We start from the raw sequence: 24,850 nt of genomic DNA, 5'->3' as shown, positions 1-24,850 counted from the left end.
CGCCTCCAGCTGTTGCAAAACTACAACTCTCAGCGTGCCCGGAAAGCCGAATAGTTCCCTGTTTGGGAAACACATTTGTAGCATACTTTGTTCTATCATTTTGTCCCACTACGCCGCCATTTTTCCGACTTCTAAACCCTAGAGGCGCGCATGGCGGTCAGGTGACCACTCCAGATCATGTGACTATGCGGAAAAAAAAAAAAAAAAAAAAAAATGACGGTGACTTTTTTTTATTACTTCCTGCCAGGGTGTAAAATGGCGCCGGCGGTTCGCCGTCACGTGGTCCGGCATGCTGCCGCGTTGCATTGTGGGGGTCTAAGGAACAGTCAGGGCCCGCCGTGACGCGGCAGAAACGATCGGATTTGTGTTGCCGGTGAATAGAGGAAGCTGTGCCGGAAAATGGTGGGGGTGAAGGTGATCGGGGCAGACGCCGAATTCCAACCGGAGCTCAGCTCGGCCGGCTCTAGGCTCAGTGTGGTCAAATTCACCATGAGAGGGTAAGATGAGGGGCCACAGTGACCGGAGAGGGGCCCCCGGGACCATGTGACTGGAGAGGGGCCCCCGAGACTGGGACCACATGACCGACCTCAGGCCTGTGCTGGGGATTACTTGTTCCCATTCAAAGATACTAAAATCCGTGAGAAATTATCATATAAACTATTTACCTTAGAGTGGATGACATTAGGGGGCGCTATTGTACCCCAGAGCTGTATTCACACTACAATGGAAACCGTCAGCAAGGTTGTGAACATACCCATCCCTGACAGGTTATCACAATGACCCCACCAGCAGAATAGTGAGTGCAGCTCTGGAGTATAATACAGGATATAACTCATGATCAGTACAGGATAAGTAATGTAATGTATGTACACAGTGACCTCTCCAGCAGAATAGTGAGTACAGCTCTGGAGTATAATACAGGATATAACTCATGATCAGTACAGGATAAGTAATGTAATGTATGTACACAGTGACCCCACCAGCAGAATAGTGAGTACAGCTCTGGAGTATAATACAGGATATAACTCAGGATCAGTACAGGATAAGTAATGTAATGTATGTACACAGTGACCTCTCCAGCAGAATAGTGAGTACACCTCTGGAGTATAATACAGGATATAACTCAGGATCAGTACAGGATAAGTAATGTAATGTATATACACAGTGACCTCACCAGCAGAATAGTGAGTACAGCTCTGGGGTATAATACAGGATATAACTCAGGATCAGTACAGGATAAGTAATGTAATGTATGTACACAGTGACCTCTCCAGCAGAATAGTGAGTACACCTCTGGAGTATAATACAGGATATAACTCAGGATCAGTACAGGATAAGTAATGTAATGTATATACACAGTGACCTCACCAGCAGAATAGTGAGTACAGCTCTGGGGTATAATACAGGATATAACTCAGGATCAGTACAGGATAAGTAATGTAATGTATGTACACAGTGACCTCTCCAGCAGAATAGTGAGTACAGCTCTGGAGTATAATACAGGATATAACTCAGGATCAGTACAGGATAAGTAATGTAATGTATGTACACAGTGACCCCACCAGCAGAATAGTGAGTACAGATCTGGAGTATAATACAGGATATAACTCAGGATCAGTACAGGATAAGTAATGTAATGTATGTACACAGTGACCTCTCCAGCAGAATAGTGAGTACACCTCTGGAGTATAATACAGGATATAACTCAGGATCAGTACAGGATAAGTAATGTAATGTATATACACAGTGACCTCACCAGCAGAATAGTGAGTACAGCTCTGGGGTATAATACAGGATATAACTCAGGATCAGTACAGGATAAGTAATGTAATGTATGTACACAGTGACCTCTCCAGCAGAATAGTGAGTACAGCTCTGGAGTATAATACAGGATATAACTCAGGATCAGTACAGGATAAGTAATGTAATGTATGTACACAGTGACCTCTCCAGCAGAATAGTGAGTACACCTCTGGAGTATAATACAGGATATAACTCAGGATCAGTACAGGATAAGTAATGTAATGTATATACACAGTGACCTCACCAGCAGAATAGTGAGTGCAGCTCTGGAGTATAATACAGGATATAACTCAGGATCAGTACAGGATAAGTAATGTAATGTATATACACAGTGACCCCACCAGCAGAATAGTGAGTACAGCTCTGGGGTATTATACAGTATATAACTCAGGATCAGTACAGGATAAGTAATGTAATGTATGTACACAGTGACCTCACCAGCAGAATAGTGAGTACAGCTCTGGAGTATAATACAGGATATAACTCTGGAACAATTCAGGATAAGTAATGTAATGTATGTACACAGTGACCCCACCAGCAGAATAGTGAGTACAGCTCTGGGGTATTATACAGTATATAACTCAGGATCAGTACAGGATAAGTAATGTAATGTATGTACACAGTGACCTCACCAGCAGAATAGTGAGTACAGCTCTGGAGTATAATACAGGATATAACTCTGGAACAATTCAGGATAAGTAATGTAATGTATGTACACAGTGACCTCTCCAGCAGAATAGTGAGTACAGCTCTGGAGTATAATACAGGATATAACTCAGGATCAGTACAGGATAAGTAATGTAATGTATGTACACAGTGACCCCACCAGCAGAATAGTGAGTACAGATCTGGAGTATAATACAGGATATAACTCAGGATCAGTGGAGGATAAGTAATGTAATGTATGTACACAGTGACCTCACCAGCAGAATAGTGAGTACAGCTCTGGAGTATAATACAGGATATAACTCTGGAACAATTCAGGATAAGTAATGTAATGTATGTACACAGTGACCTCTCCAGCAGAATAGTGAGTACAGCTCTGGAGTATAATACAGGATATAACTCAGGATCAGTACAGGATAAGTAATGTAATGTATGTACACAGTGACCCCACCAGCAGAATAGTGAGTACAGATCTGGAGTATAATACAGGATATAACTCAGGATCAGTACAGGATAAGTAATGTATGTACACAGTGATCTCACCAGCAGAATAGTGAGTACAGCTCTGGGGTATTATACAGAATATAACTCAGGATCAGTACAGGATAAGTAAAGTAATGTATGTACACAGTGACCTCACCAGCAGAATAGTGAGTGCAGCTCTGGAGTATAATACAGGATATAACTCAGGATCAGTACAGGATAAGTAATGTAATGTATATACACAGTGACCCCACCAGCAGAATAGTGAGTACAGCTCTGGGGTATTATACAGTATATAACTCAGGATCAGTACAGGATAAGTAATGTAATGTATGTACACAGTGACCTCACCAGCAGAATAGTGAGTACAGCTCTGGAGTATAATACAGGATATAACTCTGGAACAATTCAGGATAAGTAATGTAATGTATGTACACAGTGACCCCACCAGCAGAATAGTGAGTACAGCTCTGGGGTATTATACAGTATATAACTCAGTACAGGATCTTTCCTATAGTCCTGAATGCAGTGTCCTTCTCTCATTTAGCTGTTTTATATGAAAGGAAGGCATCAATAACATTACAGCTATTCAAGCTCTGAGGGCGGCCATATTGGTTTTGACACACTGTTCCCTAAACACAGATCTTGCTAAGAAATAAATGGGTAAAAACTGCACATGCTGAGAGCATTCTGGGAGTTGTAGTCCCCAGAGGGGTCGCATCCTACTGTTAAATCTGTAGTGCTGATATCCTAATAGCCTCCCATTACCATGTAGTATGTGCGGCCGCCCCCATCACCCTCAGGTCTGTGAATCATCGCTGCTGATCCGGGCTTACTCATAAGATGGCGCGGTTTAGTCTGATCCCTATTAAGATAATTGGATTAATGTGGTCACTGCCCTGTGTGGGATCGTACTCCGTTTCCGCAGCTTTTGTTTTGCCTTGTGCTTCTTTTATATATGGTGGTTGCTGTTTTGCAGGTGCGCCCCCTGTATCAGGATAGCGCCGGTGTTCACTTCGCTGAGCAATAAGTATCCACAAGCCGTCTTTCTGGAAGTAGACGTACATCAGTGCCAAGTAAGTGTCCTGCACCTTGACACAGGGACATCCCAGTCATATGTCTTCCATCTGTCTGCTGCAATAGTTACATAGGAGTCTGGCAGCGTCTATCCTCTCCACATTCAGAACCCATAAACACTCGGCTGAACCGAACCTTTATTCATATAGACCAGTGCTTCTCAAACTGGCTGCCTCCAGCTGTTGCATAACTTCAACTCCCCAGCATGTCCGGACAGCCTTCGGCTGTCCGAGCATGCTGGAAGTTGTAGTTTTGCAACAGCTGGAGGCACCCTGTTTGGGAAGCGCTGGTATAGAGGAATCCTGAGCGTTGGCTTAGAAAAGGATTGAACGTGGTCAATGTCAGATCGCATTCTGTCCATTGCACTCAGTAGATTCTGCATGGGTACGTTATGGTATAAATTGTTATGCCGTTCTGTCACTATGCACATATATTCCACTAATGTAGTGTAGTTATAGGTGTGAACTTAGCCCTATCATGCCTGGAGAACCCTGAGCCGTAACCAGGATGGCCACACTGAAATCCCATAATACATCTGAAGTTGCCCCCAACTCATAGAGGCTGTCCACCATTTCCCTTCTTTTCCTTTCCTCTCTTCTTTCCTCCTCCTACCTCCTTTTTTTCTCTAATTCCCTTTTCTACCTCCTTTCTGCTCTTTTCCCTTCCCTATTACTCTTCTTCCCTTTTCTATTATTTTTTTTGCTCTTCTTCTCCTCCCTATTTCCCCTTTTTCCTTCTCTACGCCCATTTTTTGATCTCCCCCCCTTCTCTATTTCCCCTTTTCCTCTTCCTTTTTTTTCTGCTCTTCTTCCCTTCTCTGCCTTCTTTTCTGCTCTTCTTCCCTTCTCTGTCTTCTTTCCTGCTCTTCTTCCCTTCTCTGCCTTCTTTTCTGCTCTTCTTCCCTTCCCTTCTCTGCCTTCTTTTCTGCTCTTCTTCCCTTCCCTTCTCTGCCTTCTTTTCTGCTCTTCTTCCCTTCCCTTCTCTGCCTTCTTTTCTGCTCTTCTTCCCTTCCCTTCTCTGCCTTCTTTTCTGCTCTTCTTCCCTTCCCTTCTCTGCCTTCTTTTCTGCTCTTCTTCCCTTACCTTCTCTGCCTTCTTTTCTGCTCTTCTTCCCTTCCCTCCTCTGCCTTCTTTTCTGCTCTTCTCCCCTTCCCTCCTCTGCCTTCTTTTCTGCTCTTCTTCCCTTCCCTCCTCTGCCTTCTTTTCTGCTCTTCTTCCCTTCCCTCCTCTGCCTTTTTTTCTGCCCTCACTCACTCCTTATACTGCAGATCTTGCTTTTCTGATTGGCTGCTGTTTATATGCACAGGCCCAGCAGGAAGCCATTACTTGGAAGCCGATTCCAGTTACTGCACTGATAAGATGTTTATGAGAAAAGTAACTAAAGAGAAATATCAGATTAGTGCCAGAAATACTCAGATGAGCCCAGTGAGGGGGCAACTTTAATTCTTAGCTATGGGAATTGTATTGTGAGCAGTTCCCTAATGTTCATCAGTAATCTGCAGCACAACCTCCATAAGAAGTAGTGATCTGTGTGTTACAGAAGGCAGAAGTTGCTGATCTAAAGCTTTGAGTAGAGAACGGGCAGCAGATATGGTGCCAGCATTGTGTAAAGTGTAACAATGTGGGCAGGTTGTGTAGGACCGTGTGCCACCAAGGCCGGTAATGGAAGTAGCCTGGACAGTGAGCACTGTATATACTGATAAGCTATGATTATGGTACGAGATATATTTTTATTGTGCCTGTTGTGTTACTGCTTTTTAGGCTACAGCTGCAGCCAATAATATTTCAGCGACGCCCACATTTTTATTCTTTCGAAATAAAGTGAAAATCGACCAGTACCAAGGTGCAGACGCAGCCGGCCTAGAAGACAAGATAAAACAGCACTTAGAAAACGATCCGGGGAACAATGAGGATGCAGATATTCCCAAAGGCTATGTACGTATAATAAGGAATGAACAGTGACCTGCCTCATACAAGCTTTCTCAATGGTTATCATACTGCGCTCAGGGCTCCTAACTATAGGAGGGGGCAGATCTAGCTGTTTCACTGGGCCCCAAGACACCTCTGCCCTATAAGAAGACACTATCATTATGAATGGCACACGGTAGACATGGGACCCTGTTAAAAAATTTGCATTAGTGCCCAGAAGTAGAGATGAGCGAACTTGCAGTAAATTTGATTGGTCACGAACTTCTCGGCTCGGCAGTTGATGACTTATCCTGCATAAATGAGTTCAGCTTTCAGGTGCTCCCGTGGGCTGGAAAAGGTGGATACAGTCCTAGGAGACTCTTTCCTAGGACTGTATCCACCTTTTCCAGCCCACCGGAGCACCTGAAGGCTGAACTAATTTATGCAGGATAAGTAATCAACTGCCGAGCCGAGAAGTTCGTGACGAATCGAATTTACTGTAAGTTCACTCCTCTCTACCCAGAAGCTACAATTAATGCCTTTCCAAGCTTTGCAGAACTCCAGACCCAGCATGCCTGCACACCTGTGCCTTAGCTGGGACAAAGATGATGCTGCAGCTGGACAGAATTATGTTTTGGATGGTATGGGGACCCCTAGTGGTCTTTTTTATTTATTTTTATATATATATATATATATATATATATATACACACCATGATTTCTTTTCTACTTTACGTCACTTGACGGGCTCGGCACAAAGTCTCAAAATGTTTGCGACAAGCAGGCCTTTATGGAAAAATGTTGCAACTTTCTTAAAAATACGCCAGGCGCAGGGGAGAGAAGTCCCGTCTAAGTGTTGCCTAACCTTATAAAGTGATAAAATAATGGGAGGATTTGTCATCACTTTATTTTGAGGACGTTTTTGGGGGGCTCTGATTTGCACAGTGGTCTCTGGTCACTCGTGTGAATGGGCTGGCTATTTGTGTTCGGTTTTGGCATTTTGCAGGCTAACACATTGATGAGGATGCAGCACTCCACCAGTTGCTGTGTGTGTACCCTCTATTCTCAGGGTTAGTGAAGGTCCCATAGATCGTCCTTCTTCAGTGAATTGGAGACTGAGTATGTTTTGATGTATCCATTAGAAGCCCTTTGATTGGTTCTCTAACCCAGCACACATAACTGATGGCATTTCCCTTCTCTCTTGTAGATGGATTTAATGCCATTTATAAATAAAGCCGGGTGTGAATGTCTTAATGAAAGCGATGACCACGGGTTCGAGAACTGTTTACGGAAAGACCCAACATACCTTGAATCGGACTGTGATGAACAGGTAAGTGATGTATGGATATGTGTATGTCAGTGTTTCCCAACCGGTATGATGTCAGCTGTTGCAAAACTACAACTCCTAGCATGCCCCGACAGCCGTCCTCTGAGCTCATTCCTGTCTGACAGCACTCCCCTGTGCTCTCTCCTGTCTGACAGCACTCCCCTGTGCTCTCTCCTGTCTGACAGCACTCCCCTGTGCTCTCTCCTGTCTGACAGCACTCCCCTGTGCTCTCTCCTGTCTGACAGCACTCCCCTGTGCTCTCTCCTGTCTGACAGCACTCCCCTGTGCTCTCTCCTGTCTGACAGCACTCCCCTGTGCTCTCTCCTGTCTGATAGATAAAAGTCGTAATCCTTCCAGTACTTATTAGCAGCTGTATGCTGCAGAGGAAATTATTTTTCTTTTTGAATTTCTTTTTTGTCTTTTTCACAGTGCTCTCTGCTGACACCTCTGTCTGTCAGGAACTGTTCAGAGCAGCATAGGTTTGCTATGGGGATTTTCTCCTGCTCTGGACAGTTCCTGATACGGGCATCAGGTGTCAGCTGAGAGCACTTTGGACAAGACAAAAAGGAAATTTAAAAAGAAAATAATTTCCTCTGTAGCATACAGCTGCTAATAAGTACTGGAAGGACAAAATATTTTTTAATAGAAGTTATTTACAAATCTGTTTAACTTTCTGGCACCAGTTGATAAAAAAAAAAAAAAAAAAAAAAAAAAAATAATAATAATAATTCCACCGGAGTACCCCTTTAATGAGTTAAAGGGCTACTCCAGGATGCACAACTTCTCCCTTATCCACAAGATAGGGGATAAGTATCCAATCTCCTGTACAGGCCTGGCTCTCGCCACTTAACTTACCATACTCCAGACTGCTCCAGCCCCACCTACGGAGACGAGCAGAAGTGACTGCCCGCTCAGCCAATCACTGGCTAAGATGGGACCCTGTCTCTGCCGGTAATTGGTTAAGTGGGCAGTAACATGAATGAGTCTACGAAGTTGGAGGCTTAATAGCTCAAGGAGAAGCTGCTGAATGGTAGGTCCAGTACCAGAGCCCGGACCCCATACAGGAGATCTCAGGGGTCCCATTGGTCAGACTCCCCCTGCTATCAGATCACATATCCTCTAGCCTGTGGATAGGGTAGAAGTTGTGTTCTCTGGAGTACCCCTTTAAACCAAAACTCTTTTCCAGCTGCATTGTTCTACTTTAGGTGCCCTGGTACTTAGATGTCTGTCATTTACCTCAGTTGCATCATTACTCTTATATATCGGTCATAAGGTCATTTATAGTCTTATCATGCTTCGCAAAATAAAAAAAAATATTTTCCAAAGTCCTCATTGAACCCTTTTATTACTTTTTCCCCCCAGCTCCTGATCACTGTCGCTTTCAACCAGCCAGTCAAGTTGTACTCCATGAAGCTCCAGGGTCCTGATAATGGTGAGAGATTATCACGTTTATGGGCCATTATAGATGGGCAGAACTGTGCCTGATAAGAGTGCCAGTCTAGCAGTTCTGTGCTAATTCAAAGGATAGGGGATAAGATGTCTGATCGCAGGGGTCCCGCCGTTGGGGATCCTCTCGATCTCGGATGCAGCACCCCAGACATCCGGTGCACGGAGCAAACTTCACTTCGTGCCGGATGACTGGCGATGCGGGGCTGAGGCTCGTGACGTCGCCGCCATGCCCCCCTCAATGTAAGTCTATGGGAGGGAGCATGACAGCGGGACTATGACGTCATGAGCTACTGGCGCCGGCTCCATCGTTCGAAATGGTTTGTTCCAATCGCTGAGCAGCGGAGTACCCCTTAAACAGGGGTCCTCCTTTTTTTTTTTTTTTTTTTTATTCTCCATTGTCACACAGATGCATATTTCAAGATTTGGTTTCTTCCTTGTACTGCAACCCTGTCCAGCACTTTTCTCTAATTTTGAGCGTCTAATTCGGAAGACCCACTGACCTATCCTTAGGGGATGAAAAGCATTATATAATATGGGGCGCTGTCTTCTGTTGTTTTTTTTCCCCACCTATTAGTCCCCTAAATCTATGCGGCCCAAATATCCATCATGGATGTGTCAAACATCACTCCTATGAGTCTACACCCTCATTTTTCATTTACATAGAAAGATGACTAAATTTAGTTAATTTGTTTTCCCTTTGTCTCCTCAGCAGCACAATGTGGGGTGTCTCCACCCCTGTGAGCTAATTAGGACCGGGGATTTGTTAATGAAATGAAATCAAATTAAAATCATAGGTACCTCCCATACAATGACTATAAAATGCCCTGCTCACATCAGGACAATGAGTAAATTAAAAAGTACAAATACACTAACTAGGGAGGGCAGCTTGTGCTGCTTAAGAGACTAAGGGAAAACAAATTAACTTACAAAATGTTGTCTTCCCTAGCGCCCCTCAGCAGCACAATGTGGGGATTTAGCAAGAATAACCCCTAGGTAGGGCACTCCTGCATAGCAGAATTTAAGACTGTCTTAGCGAAAAGTGTTTCACTAGACAGAAAAGTATCTACCCTATAATGTTTTAGGAATGTTAAAGGAGAGCTCCAAGTTGTTGATTGACATATCTGTTCCAGAGGAGCAGAATTCCGCTCTGCCCAAGAGGTGGAAATAGACCTAGTGGAATGTGCCCTTGTGAACTCCAGTGCATCCAACCCCTTGGTGGCATAGCATAAATGTATGCATTCACAGATCCATCTGGAGATGGAAGGTTTAGCTTCCTTAGCACCTTTCTTAGACCCCTGATGTAAAAGAGGAAGATTCTCTGACCGTCTGAAGGATTAAGTTCTCTCTAAATAAATCTTTAAACATCTTACCAGATCTAGGGTTGCAAAGTCCGTCCGAGAAGTTCCAGGCTCAGGAGAAAATTGTGGGAGAGAAATGACCTGGTTAACATTTGCAAAAGAAGGAACTTTTGGCATAAACGATGGGAGAAATCTCAGAAGGACCTTATTAGGTAAGAATATAGTATAGGGTTCGGAGGAAGCTAGGGCTTGGAGTTCACTAACCCTTTTTGCAGTAGTAACAGCCAAAAGTAAAACTATTTAAAGAGTGAGGAACCTAAGTTCCACCTCCTCTAAGGGTTCAAATGTTTGAGCACAAAGTTGTTGCAAGACTAACACCAGATCCCATGGAGCAACTGGTTTCACGGATCTAGGACGGATTCTAGTGATGGCTTTAATAAAAGATTTTTATCACCGGCTCTTGAGTGAGTCGTCTCTGAAAAGATGCAGATAGGGCTGCTAGCTGTACTTTAATAGAGTTTGTCAAATCCGTCCTGCAAAAATTCCAGAATTGAAGGAACAGAAGGAGTAGAGGAGTCAATCTTCCTCCTATCACACCACTTAAGGAAAATGTTTCTGATCCTTGCATAGGTCTTGTTAGTCCCCTTACTCCTAGAGTGAGATAGCGTCTCTAGTACATGGTCCAAAAGCCCTCTGGCTTTCAATAAGGACCTATCAACCTCCATGCAGTTAGATTGAGCATTTTGAGATTGTAGCAGAACTGAGTGCCCTGAAACAATAGATTGTGCTTGAGGGGAAGTTTCCAATACGTTCCCTTGCTCATCTGAATGAGATGGGAGAACCAGGATCTCTTGGGCCAGAATGGTATGATGGCGATTACTGAAGCCTGATCCTGTCTGATCTTCATCAATACCCTGTGTATCATGGAAGTTGGCAGAAATATGTATGCCAGATTGAAATCCCAAGGAATTGTCATGGCATCTACCCGAAAGGGCATGTCTGCCGGATAAAGGGAGCAGTGTTCGATTCTCTTGTGGCCATCAGATCCACCTCTGGAAGACCCCAAAGGTCTACGAGTTGGAAGAATATCTCCTGGTTTATGGCCCATTCTCCAGGAATTGTCAAGTCTCTGCTCAGGCGGTCTGCAAGGAAATTCTGGACTCCCTTTATGTGGACAGAGTATCCGTGTTTCTGCCCAACGAAAGATCTTTGCTACCTCCTGAAGTAGCAGAACAGATCTCGTTCCTCCCTGCTTGTTTATATAATAAACAGCCGACATGTTGTCCGTTCTCACCTTGACAGCTCTTCCTAGAAGAAAAGGTTCGAAATGAAGAAGCGCATAATAGATTGCTCTTAGCTCCTTGATATTGGATGAGAGGAGCATTTCTTCTAGACTCCATTTCTCTGCTACCTTTCTTCCTAACAAATGGGCTCTCCAACCGGACCCTGAGGCGTCTGTTGTCAAAAGTAACCATGGAGGATCTGTAAGTGACATACCGTCCTGGGGAATGGCCCACCATCTTAGGGATCTGCGAACTGTGGGAGAGAGTCTGAGATTAGAGTCTAGGGAGGAAATCCTTCTGTCCCTGGCATGAAGAATCTCTGCTTGTAGTGGCCTCATGAGCCAGAGTGCCCATGGGACAGCTTCTGCTGAGGAGGAAAGGAGACCTAGGAATCTCATAAGAATCCTCAGAGGTACCCTGTGAGGAACACAAAGGAATTGATATCCCTTGGATATCCTGTCCTTCCTTGCTGGGGATAGATAGATCTTCATATTGTGGGAGTCTATGCAGAACCCTAAGAAGGTTATTGTCTTGGTTGGTGTAAGATGTGATTTCTGCAGATTTATCAGCCGTCCTAGCCTGTGGAGTAGATCCAGAGTGATGGTGGTGTGAAGATGGAGTTGTTCCTGAGTCCTGGCTAATATAAGCCAGTCATCCAAATAGGGGATTATTCTTATACCCTGGACTCTGAGTCAGGGTGGGTTCACACTACGTTTTCTCCCATACGGGAGCGCATACGGCAGGGGGGAGCTAAAACCTCGCGCTCCCGTATGCCTTCGTATGCGCTCCCATTTGTCATTCATTTCAATGAGCCGGCCGGAGTGAAACGTTCGGTCCGGTCGGCTCATTTTTGCGCCGTATGCGCTTTTACAACGGGACCTCAAACCGTGGTTGACCACAGTTTTAGGTCCGGTTGTAAAAGCGCATACGGCGCAAAAATTAGCCGACCGGACCGAACGTTTCACTCCGGCCGGCTCATTGAAATGAATGACATACGGGAGCGCATACGAAGGCATACGGGAGCGCGAGGTTTTAGCTCCCCCTGCCGTATGCGCTCCCGTATGGGAGAAAACGTAGTGTGAACCCAGCCTCACCCATCATTGAGGATACCACCTTTGTAAAGACAAATGGGGCTGTTGTGATCCTAAATGGGAGGACATGGAACTGGAGGTGGTGAAGGACCCCTCTGATAACAACTGCAATCAGCAGGAATTTCCTGTGCCCCTGGTAAATGGGTATATGGAAATAAGCGTCTTTGAGATCTAAGGACGCCATGAAATCGTCCTTTTGCAGGATCATCTTGACAGATTTTGTTTCAATTCGAAATCTTGTCTTTGTTATGAATCGATTGAGAAACCTGAGGTCTATAATGAGTCTCCATTTCCCTCCTGGCTTCGGTACTAGAAAGACGGGGGAGTATATACCCCCTTGCCCCTTTCTGCTAGGGGAACGGGTTCTACAGCAGCATCTGTAATGAGCTCTAGAACGGACTCCTCCAAGAAATCCTGTTTTGGAGATTTCTAGAATGGAGGACGTTAAGAATATCTCTGGAGGCTGATACATGAGGGGAAGAAAATACCCACTATCTACAATGTTTAGCACCCAAATATCTTTTATTAGATCTTGCCAGGATTGGAGAAAATAATGGAGATGGCTGCCTTCTGGCATTTTGTCCGAATTATGGTTTCTTTGAACTTCTGGCTCTAGAAGACCCTCTTCTGGCTGAGCTGGATCCTCTGCCACGTCCAGAGTTCCTAGCTTGTCTGGCTCTTTGTGGATAACGGTCCCTTCTAGACTGGTTGTAGCGACCATGAAAGGATCTGTCTGATAATGGCAGATTCTTACCCTTATTGGAAAGTTCCTCCATGATGGTATCTAATTCGGGACCAAATAATTTGGTCGGATTAAATTCTAGATTACAAAGAATATATTTTGAATGACTGTCTCCAGACCAGGGTCTTAACCATAGAGCTCTTCTGGTAGCAGAAGATAAGGCCATATTACGTGCAGACAACTTCACCTGCTGACAGTTGGCATCATACAAGTAATCCATTCCCAAGTTGATATACTTGAAATACCCAAGTATATCCTCTCTGCTGACTCCAGAATCTGTATCATCCTGGACTTTAGAAAGCCAAGACTTCATGGCTCTAAGCACTTCAAATGAGGCACTGCCCATAGCACACTGACTAGAGGATGCAATGTAGGAACGTCTGAGGGTTACCTCCATGCGTTGATCCATGGGGGATGAAAGTTTTGCAATCTCATAATCAACCTTTGGGGGATTAACCCATTCCTTAGACTTAGCCTGGTCCAATGGTAAAGGGTTTTGAAACGCCTATTAATAACTGGTGCCTTCTCTGGATTGATCCATTCGGACTTCATGAGCTCCGAAATTGTGTCGTCCACTGTAAAGACTCTGGATCCCTTGGAAGTAGAAGGAACCTCCCCTTGATCAGCTTGTTCATCTGTACAGCCCTGATAAATCTAGGGAATTTCCAGCAGGGAAATGTGTCTTTCCTTGCACCTCCTCATCTTCAGAACTAGATGACTTAGTTTCATCTACAACTCTAAATTCCTCATCAGTGTGTGCAATGATGGGGGTATCAACTCGTCTCGGCCTCTTACTCGGGGGAGGGGCCACTGTTAAAGAATCCTTTAACTCCTTGATGGAGCCAAAGACAAACTCCTTGACCCACACGAACATGTCTTGCATGGATGGTTCCTGGTTTGGTGGCAGCCTGAGACGACAGGACACACAGATGGGATAGTTCATCCGGAAGAGGAACCTTACAGGAATTGCATTCCAAGTGTCTACGTTTCTAGGAAGACTTCCCATGAGGCTCTCTGCTGATCCTCCAGATTCCATAGAGGACATCTGAAAACATATGAGAGGAAAAAAATCAATATCAAGCATTAAAGATAGAAAAAACCCTTCTGGAAGAAACCTACAATTATAGAAGAAATATAAGCTTCAAGCAATATAGCAGTATACCAGAATCTCAGAATACCATACTATCTGGCTCCAAGAGACTGAGCCTATACACTGGAGGGGTTTAAATAGGCGCCACTCTGCCCACTTCCGGGTCACTGCCTAACAAACCTTCCAAGAACAGGAATTATAAGACCCCCCCCCCCCGGATTAAATTATTAATAATAATAATAATAATAATAATAATAATAATAATAATAATAATAATAATAATAATAATAATAATAATAATAATAATAATAATAATAATAAAATAAATAATGAACTCCTGAAGCATAAGGTCTTTCAGAATAGTATGCTTAAAACTCCCTGGCGGCTTCACTGGTGTGCCGCAAGCAAAAAGAACTTCCGGTGGCACCGGAAGTGACGGAACAGCGTTTTACTTGGGTCCTTGGACTACAACAAGATGGCGCCTGTAACCAGAAGGGAGCGCATGCACTAGAACTCTGACCCGTGACTTCCGGCTAAAACAAAATGGCGGCCTGCACCGGAATGGCAACAGGGACCCTGAGAGAAAGAAAAGAAAAAAGGTTAGCAAGGGAGCTCTGGAGCGTCCATGCTCACATAAGGACAGAAAAAACTCTCACTGTCCTGATGTGAGCAGGACGCTTTATAGTCATTGTATGGGAGGTACACATGATTTTAATTTTGATTTCATTAAAAAAAAAAAACTAATTAGCTCGTGAATGTTTTGTCAAGATGTACAACATATAAAGTGTTTTTTGATTCTTACACAGTGCCCATTTATGAAGTAGCTGGCCTCTTCTCCTCTTTGCCATCACTTGGCAGACTGTGTAGGCATTTGTATCTTCTGCATAATGGAATAAAACACCTTCACGTTATTACCACGATCGTCTTTTTTCATATTTATTAGGCTATGATCAAGGACTTTCCTTTTGCCATCTGACATTTTTTTTTTTTTTTCATTAGTAGTGCTGCTACCATCTTGGGTTATATCAGGGAGGAAGTCGCTGCTCTTTCCTCCTCTTTGCTATTACTAAAGGAGTAAGTAGCTTTTTTCCCCTTCCTATTTGCCATCAACATGGGAGCTAGTAGTTAGTCTCCTTTTTTTACCATCACTGAAGGAGGAAGTACCATATTTTTCGCCATATAAGACGCTCCGGCTTATAAGACGCACCCAATTTTAAAGGATGAAAATGTAGAAAAAAAATATTCTGAACCAAATACAATGTAAAGTATAGGACAGTGATCTTCAACCTGCTGACCTCCAGATGTTGCAAAACTACAACTCCCAGCATGCCCGGACAGCCGTTGGCTGTCTGGGCATGCCAGGAGTTGTAGTTTTGCAACATCTGGAGGTCCGCAGGTTGAAGACCACTGGTATAGGAGGTAATACTCGCGTGTCCCCGCCGCTCCGGACCTGTCACCGCTGCCCTGGATGTCTCCCTCCATCGCTGTCGCCGCGTCCCCGTCACTCCGGAACGTCTCTGCTGCCGGCCGGGTATCCTCGCTCTCCGTCGCCGCTACGCACGCCGCTCCTATTGGATGACGGGACGGTGTGCGTGATGAGTACTAAGGAGAGCACCGGCCATGCAGGGGATCCCGGCATGGAGCAGACACCGAGGCGGCAGGTAAGTTCCCTCCCGGTGTCCTGTAAGCTGTTCGGGACGCTTCGGTTTCACTGCGGCGGTCCCGAACAGCCCGACTGAGCAGCCGGGTTACTGTCCCTTTCGTTTCAGACGCGGCGGTCAGCTTTGATCGCCGCATCTGAAGGGTTAATACAGGGCATCACCGCGATCGGTGATGTCCTGTATTAGCCGTGGGTCCCGGCCGTTGATGGCCGCAGGGACCGACCCGATAGGACAGGGTTTTAATGTGTATTTGTCGTATAAGAAGCACCAACTTTTCCTGCCCAGTTTTGGGGAAGAAAAAGTGCGTCTTATATGGCGACAAATACGGTAGCTTCTTTTCCTTCTATTTACCATCACTGAAGGAGGAAGCAGCTTCTTTTTCTTCCTATTTTCCATTAACAAGGGAGAAAATAGCTTCTTTCCCTTCCTATGTTGCATTAGTAATGGAGGAAGTAGCTGCCGTCCTCTTTGTGACATCAGTGAGGCAGGAAGTATCTTATATCTGTGTTTTATTAGAAATGAATAGAACAGCTCAGTACATCCTGTTTATGGTCCACCAGGCCCAAACCCCGATGGTACATGGTAGAACTCTCCATTTAGTTGCCACAATACGCTTACATCCAGCATTCATTTTACTTGTGTCTTTGATGCCAAGTCGTGATCCCCCGGGTCACATGGTAATTCTGCTACAGATTTGAGTGTGTTCTTTTCCTTTCATCAGACGCAACGTTCTTTTTGAATCACGTCAACATTTTAATTACATAAACAAAGACAAGGGTAGAATTCTCCATTATATCCCCCGGCCCGCGCCTCCCGATGTCACCTCTCTGCCTCCTCCGCCATGCTGACGTCCTCAAGGTCTCCTGCTGACTGTACTTAGACCTTGCCTTTCTTTGTTGCTGCTCAGTGGAAATAAAGTCTGAAGTGTTCAGATTGTTTGTTTGTTGTTGTTTCAGTATTTTTTACTGTTACCTATAACCTTGTGAATGTTTTATTCTCTCCTCCAGCGGCTGCTTTCCGATCTCTGTGATGAAATCTCTAATAACCTGAGGCTTTGAAGCTTTTGTCAAAGTAGTTGTCTAGATTAGAAAAAACATCTTGCCATTAACCCCTCAGCTGCCGTGATCAATACAGATCACGGCATCTGCGGCAGTATGGCATTTAAAATGGATGATCGGATCGCCCGCAGCGTTGTCGCCAGGATCCGATCATCCAGCATGGCGGCCAGAGGTCCCCTCACCCGTCTCCAGGGGTCTTCTGGTCTGAGATCGAGCAGACCAGAGCAGAAGATATCGCCGATAATACTGATCAGAGCTATGCCTATGCATAGCATTGAACAGTATTAACAATCAAATGATTGCTATACATAGTCCCCTATGGAGACATAAAAAAAAGTGAAAGAAAAAAAAATCCCCTCCCCCAATAAGAAAGTAAATTGTGCCCTTTTCCCAATTTACCCCCAAAAAGCGTTATTTAAAAAAAATAAATAAACATATTTGGGATTGCCGCGTGCGTAAATGTCCAAGCTATCATAATCTAATGTTATCCCGTATGATGAATGGCGTAAGTGTAAAAAAAAAAAAGTCCAAAATTGCTGCTTTTTTTGTCACATTTTATTCCAAAAATAAAGTGATTAAAAAGGTAAATATAAGCAAAAGTGGTACCAATAAAGCCTACAGATCACGGTGCAAAAAAATTAGCCCTCACGAGGCAATTTCAAACATACAAATTTTGTTAAAATAGTTTGAGATTTTTTTAAAGCAGTGCAATTACTGTATATACTCGAGTATAAGCCGAGTTTTTAAGCACAATTTTTCGGAGTGAAAACATCCCCCTCTGGCTTATACTCGAGTGAACAAAAAAAGTTTCTGGCTTTAGCTGTGAGGGGATGGTCCCGGCCGTCCATCTCCGCCTGTTCAGTGGTCTTCAACCTGCGGGCCTCCAGATGTTGCAAAACTACAACTCCCAGCATGCCCGGACAACCATTGGCTGTCCAGGCATGCTGGGTCGTTAACGGGTTTGTCTGATGACATCCATGGTCGTTAACAGGTTAAAAGGAATGTGCCATCAAAAAATGACCTATTGTTCAAATTACGTTTTTAATGTTAAACTTATTTTTTAATTATTTTTTTTTTTTTGTTTCCATTTTACTATCTATATTTTATAATAATCCGGAAATCTTATAATTTTTATTTTGGCCACTAGGCCTAAAACTAAGCTGAGATTTCCTGTTTGGTCTGTGTTAATAAGGGGGAGGCTGCTGGAAAGTGATCTGTACAGCATTACCGTAAGAGGTGAAATAATTTTATATATTCTTTTTCCCATGTCTGACATAGAGAAGACAATAGATGAAGCTCACAGCCCAGCCTACCCCTTCCTGTAGAGAATGACCTCTGCACAGATCCCAGAGCATGCCCAATAACATTTCTAGTTAATCTCAATGGGACAGCCCCTGTTTATGCCTGTCAGTGGAGCATGGTGTAAAGAATATCTCTTAATGCTGCTAAAAAACAGCTTGGGCAATCTGGCTTCCCCCACAATGTACAAAAAAACGGAAAAAAAAGAAAAATAATTTTATATATTCTTTTTCCCATGACTGACTGATCTATAAGATCTGATAGTCTGACAAATGTTGCAGCTCTATAATACCCCCAGAGCCCATGTGGTTTAAATAGATTTATTTTTTTTATTCTGTGCAGGTCAAGGCCCAAAGTATGTAAAAATCTTCATTAACCTCCCCCGCTCCATGGATTTCGATGAAGCGATGAGGAGTGAACCAACCCAAGCTCTTGAATTGACGCCGGATGATATTAAGGAGGATGGCATCGTACAGCTCCGCTATGTTAAATTTCAGAATGTAAACAGTGTAACGGTAAGTAGCGTGACTGTAAGTAGTCAGTAACACTTCTATACAGAGTCCAGCGCTAACAGGAACTTATCTGGAGGAGCTTGAGAGCTATAGATAAGTTCAATACAAGGCTAAGGGCCCGTTCACACTGAGGAATTTACTCGAGTAATTCCTCATGAACTCTCAGCTTGAAAAGATACATCTCTTCTTCCCATATACCTTAATGTATTTTGCTCTTTCTCGTTCACACTGCAGAAATTCCGTGCCGGAATTCCTCTCCGCTTGAAGAAAGAGCATATTCATTCTTCAAGCGGAATCCCTTAGAACTCAATTTAAAAAAAAAAATTCCACCCGACACTGTTTTCGCACGTAATTTGCACGAAAATTCCACACCAAAAAAAGGCAAATTATGATTAGAGGTTTTCATCCAGCAAAAAAAAAAAAAGTTTCCTCCTATATTTCTGTGTGGAATTCCGCATCAATTCCGAGCGGAAAAAAAACTAAAATTCCGCGGCAGAATTATTAAGCGAGAATTCCTCGCTAATTCCTCAGTGTGAACAGGGCCTAAAGGGGTCGTCTGGGATTAGATGCAGCGCAACCGTTGTTGGACTGGAGTTGAGCTGCAAGATGCATTCGAGTGGGGTATGTTGTAGTACCATACACAGACCATGTATAGAACAGCCATATGGAGAACAGCATGACCACTTTTGGCTGCCTCCGAGACATGATGTCACAGCCATGCCCCCTCGTGATGTCACGCCTCTATCTTGGAGGCAGCGCCCGACACAATGTCGGTGGCTGCACAGAGTTCACGGGGTCCCAGCAGTGGAACCAGATTCATACATCTTATCCCCTGTCCTTTGGATAGGTAATAAGATGTATAAAGCCGGAATACCCCTTTTTAAGCAGAATTCCTACTGCCGGGACAACGATTAGAGGTACACTTGAACTAAACAGCTCCACAGAAGAATATTGTGGTTAACAGCAGCAACATTAGATTTTTTTCTTTTCTTCAGTTTTTCTTGTTATATAGTTTTAAACTTAAAATTTTTGATAGGTATAAATCCTTTTGCACTGAGATTTATTTGCTTTCTAAATACAAAATTAAGCCACTTTCTATATAGTCTTGATAAAAACCTTTCCTACCATTTTTCTCCTGTAGAACTGATGTAACTTCTTCACATAGTTGGCTGCGCTGCCGCTTCTGATGTAGATCCTGCTTGTAGTTGTGTCGGCTCTTATCTCCTCCCCTCACTTCTCAGCAATAGAGATGGCAACGGGGAGAAGTAGGAGGGTGTCCAATGCACTATGGCCCAATGATGGAGCCCCATAGACTTTTTTAATGGGGTGTGTCAGGTGTTCATTGTTTTACAGGAGTTAAGCAGAGAAAAAAATTACTGCTCGCAACCTTAAAGGGGTACTCCACCCCTAGACATCTTATCCCCTATCCAAAGAATAATGGATAAAATGTCTGATGCACGGAGCGGGGCAGAGGCCATGTCCCCACAATGCAAGTCTATGGGAGGGGTTGTGACAACATGGCCACACCGCCTCAGCGCAAGTATATGGGAGGGGGCGTGGCCGTGACATCACGAGCCTCTGGCGCTGCACCCGTCGCTCTAAACAAATGCCAGGTGCAGCAGGGAGATCGCGGGGGGGGGGGGGGGGGGGGGGGAAGCGGCAGGACCCCCTTGATCAGACATCTTATTCCCCTCCTTTGGATAGGGGATAAGATGTCTAGGGGTGGAGTACCCCTTTTTCCCGGACTCTTGAATGTTAACTATACCCTAGATATTCAGTGACCCCTCCCTATTCCTCCCAAATCATTCATTGCATGCTAGTCAGTCTTGCCTTTGAGGATTCTGGGAAAATTGGCTGCTAGAAGCTGTCCGAACCTGAAGACAAGAAAACCCAGGGTGCGTTCACATCACTTTTGGCATACAGCGGCTATATACGGTTTTGTATTTTGAAACTGTATACAACCGTATTGCTCGTCGTTTTCGTTGATCACTCATATAAAAACGTACACAAATAAATGTCTCGGTTCTAAGTTTTTGTATTTTGCACTTTTTCTAGTCATTTACAAAACCATTGCCTACCATGCTTTTGTGTCCTTTTTTGTTAAAAACTGTATATCCTCCGTATACATTTTTTATTACATTGTACCATATGTGTCTTTTCTTTTTTTTTAAATGTGGGAACTTCCTCCAATTTTCTAGAACTGTATTTTTCAATTAAAATGTGTACTTTATTATTATTATTATTATTATAATATATATATTTTTTTTTTTACAAAACCGTATGCAACTGGACATTAAAATACACAAATCCCGCCCCCCCCCCCCGCCCCCAGCACACTTTAAGGCTGCATTCACGTCACAATTTTGGCATACAGTTTTGAATACATAAAGCCGTACGAGATTGTGTGTTCTGAAATTACACTGCATACGGTTTACAACCGTATGCAGTGTAATTTCAGAACACACACACTCATACGGCTTTATGTATTCAAAACTGTATGCCAAAATATTGACGTGAATGCAGCTTTAAGTGTACTGGGGGATTTGTTTTTCTTATGGTGAATATTCTTTTTATTTTATTTTTCCTCCAATTATTTTTTTTGCTTTTTTTTTTTTTTTTATCCCCATGAAATAGTCTACCATCTATACTATAAATCACAGAGGCATTGGAAATAATAAAGGGGTTTATACAAACTTCTCCGGGCAGCAAGGGGCCGTTCTGTGAAGGTCCTTTTTCCTTTGGCCATAATTGGCAAGGCCCCATCGGGCCCATTAGCCTGCTTCATTGCACCGGCTCTCGTAGATAAATTTATTTTTAAGTTTTCGTTTCTGCTCGCCCGACGTCCACCAGTCTTTAAATAACCCATTCTGCGGCGCGGCACACAGGTGGCTGCTCCAAAGTGACATTGCTAGGACAGTTTCAATTTGAGGAATCTGTGAAATTTGTTAGGCTAATTTATATGCCAACTAATTAAATTATGTCTTTTATTGCCCGGCCACCTGATCCCACAAAGGCGCGTTCACGCCAGATTTATCATGTGTATCCCCCAGTGTCTGCCTAACCCGCCGCTAATCATTCTTCTTTCAGCTATTTGTCCAGTCCAATCAGGGTGACGAGGAGGCGACAAGAATCTCATACTTCACTTTTATCGGGACCCCCGTACAGGCGACAAATATGAACGACTTCAAGAGAGTAAGTGGGGAAAAACTTTTGCCTTATGTATGGATAAGACACAAGTCATTTTACACAATTGTTTGGCAAACACCCGGTTACCAAGGGAGATGTCGGACAAGAAAACTTATCAAGAGTTACGTAAAATGCATTGTTTTACGATGGAGCAAATTGTACTATAATTTATTGAAAAAATTTAGCAGGTGAAGTAGTAAATCTCAAAGCTGTAAGTCAGTGTTTCCCAAGCAGGGTGCCTATGTGAGTCGTAGTTCTGCAACAGCTGGAGGCATCCTTGTTGGGAAACAATGCCGTAAGTCAATGTACCTAATTCATACATTGGCACTAATAATCTCACTGTAGCTCTGGCTGCAGGTAGCAAGAATTTTAGCATGTAAAAGGAGAACTATGGCAAAACTTACCTTTATCCCCTATTGACATGATAGAGGATAAGTAGCTGACTGCGGGGGGTCTGACCGCTGGGGTCCCATGATCTCCAGAATGAGCAGGTGCTCAGTAAGGAGCGGGTGCTGCAGACGGCAGGTGCTCCATTCGTTTCTAAGGGAGCGCTGAAAAAATCATCTGCATCATTGGCACTCCCATAGAAATTAATGGAGCGGGTGATGTAGACGACACGTGCTCCTCTGGGAGAGAGCTGGGGTCCTGCCCCAGAGATCACGAGGTCAGCTACTTAGGTTAACTTTTTGCTGGAGTTCTCCTTTAAAGTCCTTCTTAAACTCATTCTGCTTTACAGAATTTAGGGCCTATTTTTAGGTTAAGGGGTAATCAGAATATAGAGCTGTTACCTAAAAAAAAAATAAATAAATAAATAAATCGAAAAGAAAACACCCTCAGGTTGTGTGTGGTATTCCAGCTAGGTTCCATTTGAGTGGGTGAAGCAAAGTTGTAACGGGTGGATCTGTTTTTAGAAGAAATTATCTATTTTTTAAAAAAATTTTCCCCTCCTGGATAACCCCTTTTTAAGGCTGGTGTAATTTCATTGTACTATGGACACGTTTTTTTATGTCTTTATTATGACCTTTAGCTCTGGCCTTACTGAGGGGTCCGAGGGCCCGAATTGACAGCTGTCAGTTTTATCCATCAGACTCATGGTTTGCAGCCATAATAGTGACACACAAATTGGTGTGACATGGGCTTAGGCCATCAGTTTTAAATCGGTGAGGGTCTGGCTCTCTGTACCCCAGCTGTTTGGTGGATTAGTGGGCACAACTCTGTTCTTCTACTAGTGCCTATACCTTGTACTGCAGTTTAGACCAGTTCCAAGTGAACAGAACTGAGCTGCAATGCTAGATACAGCCACTGCCAAAAGTATGGTGCTGTACCTGGTAAGCAATACATTTGACATTGCACCATGGCTTCAGATCAGAGGGCTTGTCATTTGTTGAACCCTGCAGTATCTGGACCTATTCAGATTGAAAGCAGAATTACTGTTCAGGGTTGGACTAAGACTGCCAGGGTTTTTTGCTGATTTCCCGTTGGTACAAGCACTGTCTCATGTCTATTGGTAGGGATGTCCCAATACTGGTACTCGTGCAAATATCCCCTATACCTATATATAAAAAAAAAAATCCCTCTCCTCTTACCACCGCAACTGCACTCAGGACGCTTCATTGTTTGCTCTGTTATCTGGAGTGGTGAAGGACCTGCCACACGATGAAATGCGTGGGGTGCAGGAGGAACGTCCTGCACCACTAACAGGGGAGAATGCAGAGGCTTCAGTGCGAGAATGGGGGGAAGGTGAGTGGGATTTTACTACTTACTGAGGGCTTTTACTGAAAAGTACCTACCTAATTACCTACCAACCCATTTTACCTAAGTGCTTCAACCTAATAGAGGGGTTTCCTACTTGCCTATCTTCTGGGGGCTTCTACCTAATAGGGAACACCTCCCTACACACTGAGGCCTTCTACCTTCTAGGAGGGGATTCCCTAACAACTGAGGGCTTCTACCTAGAAGGTACAAGCCCACTGTAGGTAAGTAATCCCCCCCCCCCCCTATTAGGTAGAAGCCTCCAATAGAAAGGGAATCCCCCACCAAGAAGTTAGAAGCCCTCGGTAGGTGTTCTCCCCTAACCGGGAAGGGATTCCTTACCTACCTACTGGGGTGTCTACCTAATAGTGGGCGTGTCTTAATTATGAGCACCAGTGAGGCCTCACAAAGTTTAGAGCCACCTCTGCTGTCACATGACATAAACAAAAAAAAATTTTCCATTCACCCCCCAAGCTGTTTTCCCCCAACTTTCAACTTTCCCTATAACATTTAGACCTTCATGGAAGACATCTAAGAATCTTTGTCAGTCTTAGCTAAAGACAAGCAAATCCTGGAATACAATTCAAATATTGAGAATGCAATTTTTAAAGAAGCGCAATATTGATTTTTGTATCTAGGTTTCAATTTGGTTTGGTTGGTATTACAGTAGTTGATTATTTCTGTCCTCTTAGAGCAGCCTTATAGGGGTACTTCACTGCCCCAGCGTTCGGAACATTTTGTGCGGGCTGCGGGGGTCGGGATGCTTGGCTTGTATGGTTACTTTAATTTCCAGAAATTTTACATCTCTAGACAGGATATAGGGGAGAGGCTCCTGCTGCAGAAGCTGAGGGGAAGCGGAGATTTTTTTTTTGCAGTTTCTGGATTTACCGTCCCTATAAATGTTTCCTTTTTTGTCTTTACTTGCAGGTTGTAGGCAAGAAAGGAGAGAGCCACTGAGCCGATGTCAGACACCTGTGAAGTTACTCTTACAAGTTTTGGGTCATCACAACAAGAGCATTTTCCGAGAAAAAAAAAAGTTAATGTTCCATTCAGAAAAAAAATCCCAATAAACCATTTGCTTTTTGTTAAGCTGAGTTTCATAACCGTGATTTTATTGGAATCTGGCTCTGACCTTTGTAAATAAATAGGACTACTTTTGCCAAATCA

General features: G+C 43.8%; 1 protein-coding gene across 1 annotated transcript; it reads left to right on the top strand.

Moving 5' to 3' along the window:
- The first annotated feature begins 288 nt into the window (after nucleotides 1-288).
- Nucleotides 289-24,850, top strand: TXNL1 (thioredoxin like 1). The gene is made up of 8 exons (XM_056544922.1): nucleotides 289-497; nucleotides 3,932-4,028; nucleotides 5,790-5,963; nucleotides 7,143-7,265; nucleotides 8,625-8,694; nucleotides 18,576-18,748; nucleotides 21,833-21,937; nucleotides 24,611-24,850. The coding sequence occupies exons 1-8, from the start codon at nucleotides 400-402 to the stop codon at nucleotides 24,638-24,640; spliced, it is 870 nt and encodes a 289-aa protein (XP_056400897.1). The 5' UTR covers nucleotides 289-399; the 3' UTR covers nucleotides 24,641-24,850.

The sequence above is a fragment of the Hyla sarda genome, chromosome 1 (assembly GCF_029499605.1).
Source record: "Hyla sarda isolate aHylSar1 chromosome 1, aHylSar1.hap1, whole genome shotgun sequence".
Lineage (NCBI taxonomy): Eukaryota > Metazoa > Chordata > Amphibia > Anura > Hylidae > Hyla > Hyla sarda.
The sequence above is the reverse complement of the archived record's forward strand: the minus strand, read 5'-3'. Positions and strand labels throughout refer to the sequence as shown.

Bases quoted from the DNA above. Each gene is read 5' to 3' on its own strand.
- TXNL1 (XM_056544922.1), top strand. From the start codon at position 400: ATGGTGGGGGTGAAGGTGATCGGGGCAGACGCCGAATTCCAACCGGAG. The intron at 5,964-7,142 runs GTACGTATAATA...TCTCTCTTGTAG, and splicing joins CAGATATTCCCAAAGGCTAT to ATGGATTTAATGCCATTTAT. The intron at 8,695-18,575 runs GTGAGAGATTAT...TATTCTGTGCAG, and splicing joins GCTCCAGGGTCCTGATAATG to GTCAAGGCCCAAAGTATGTA.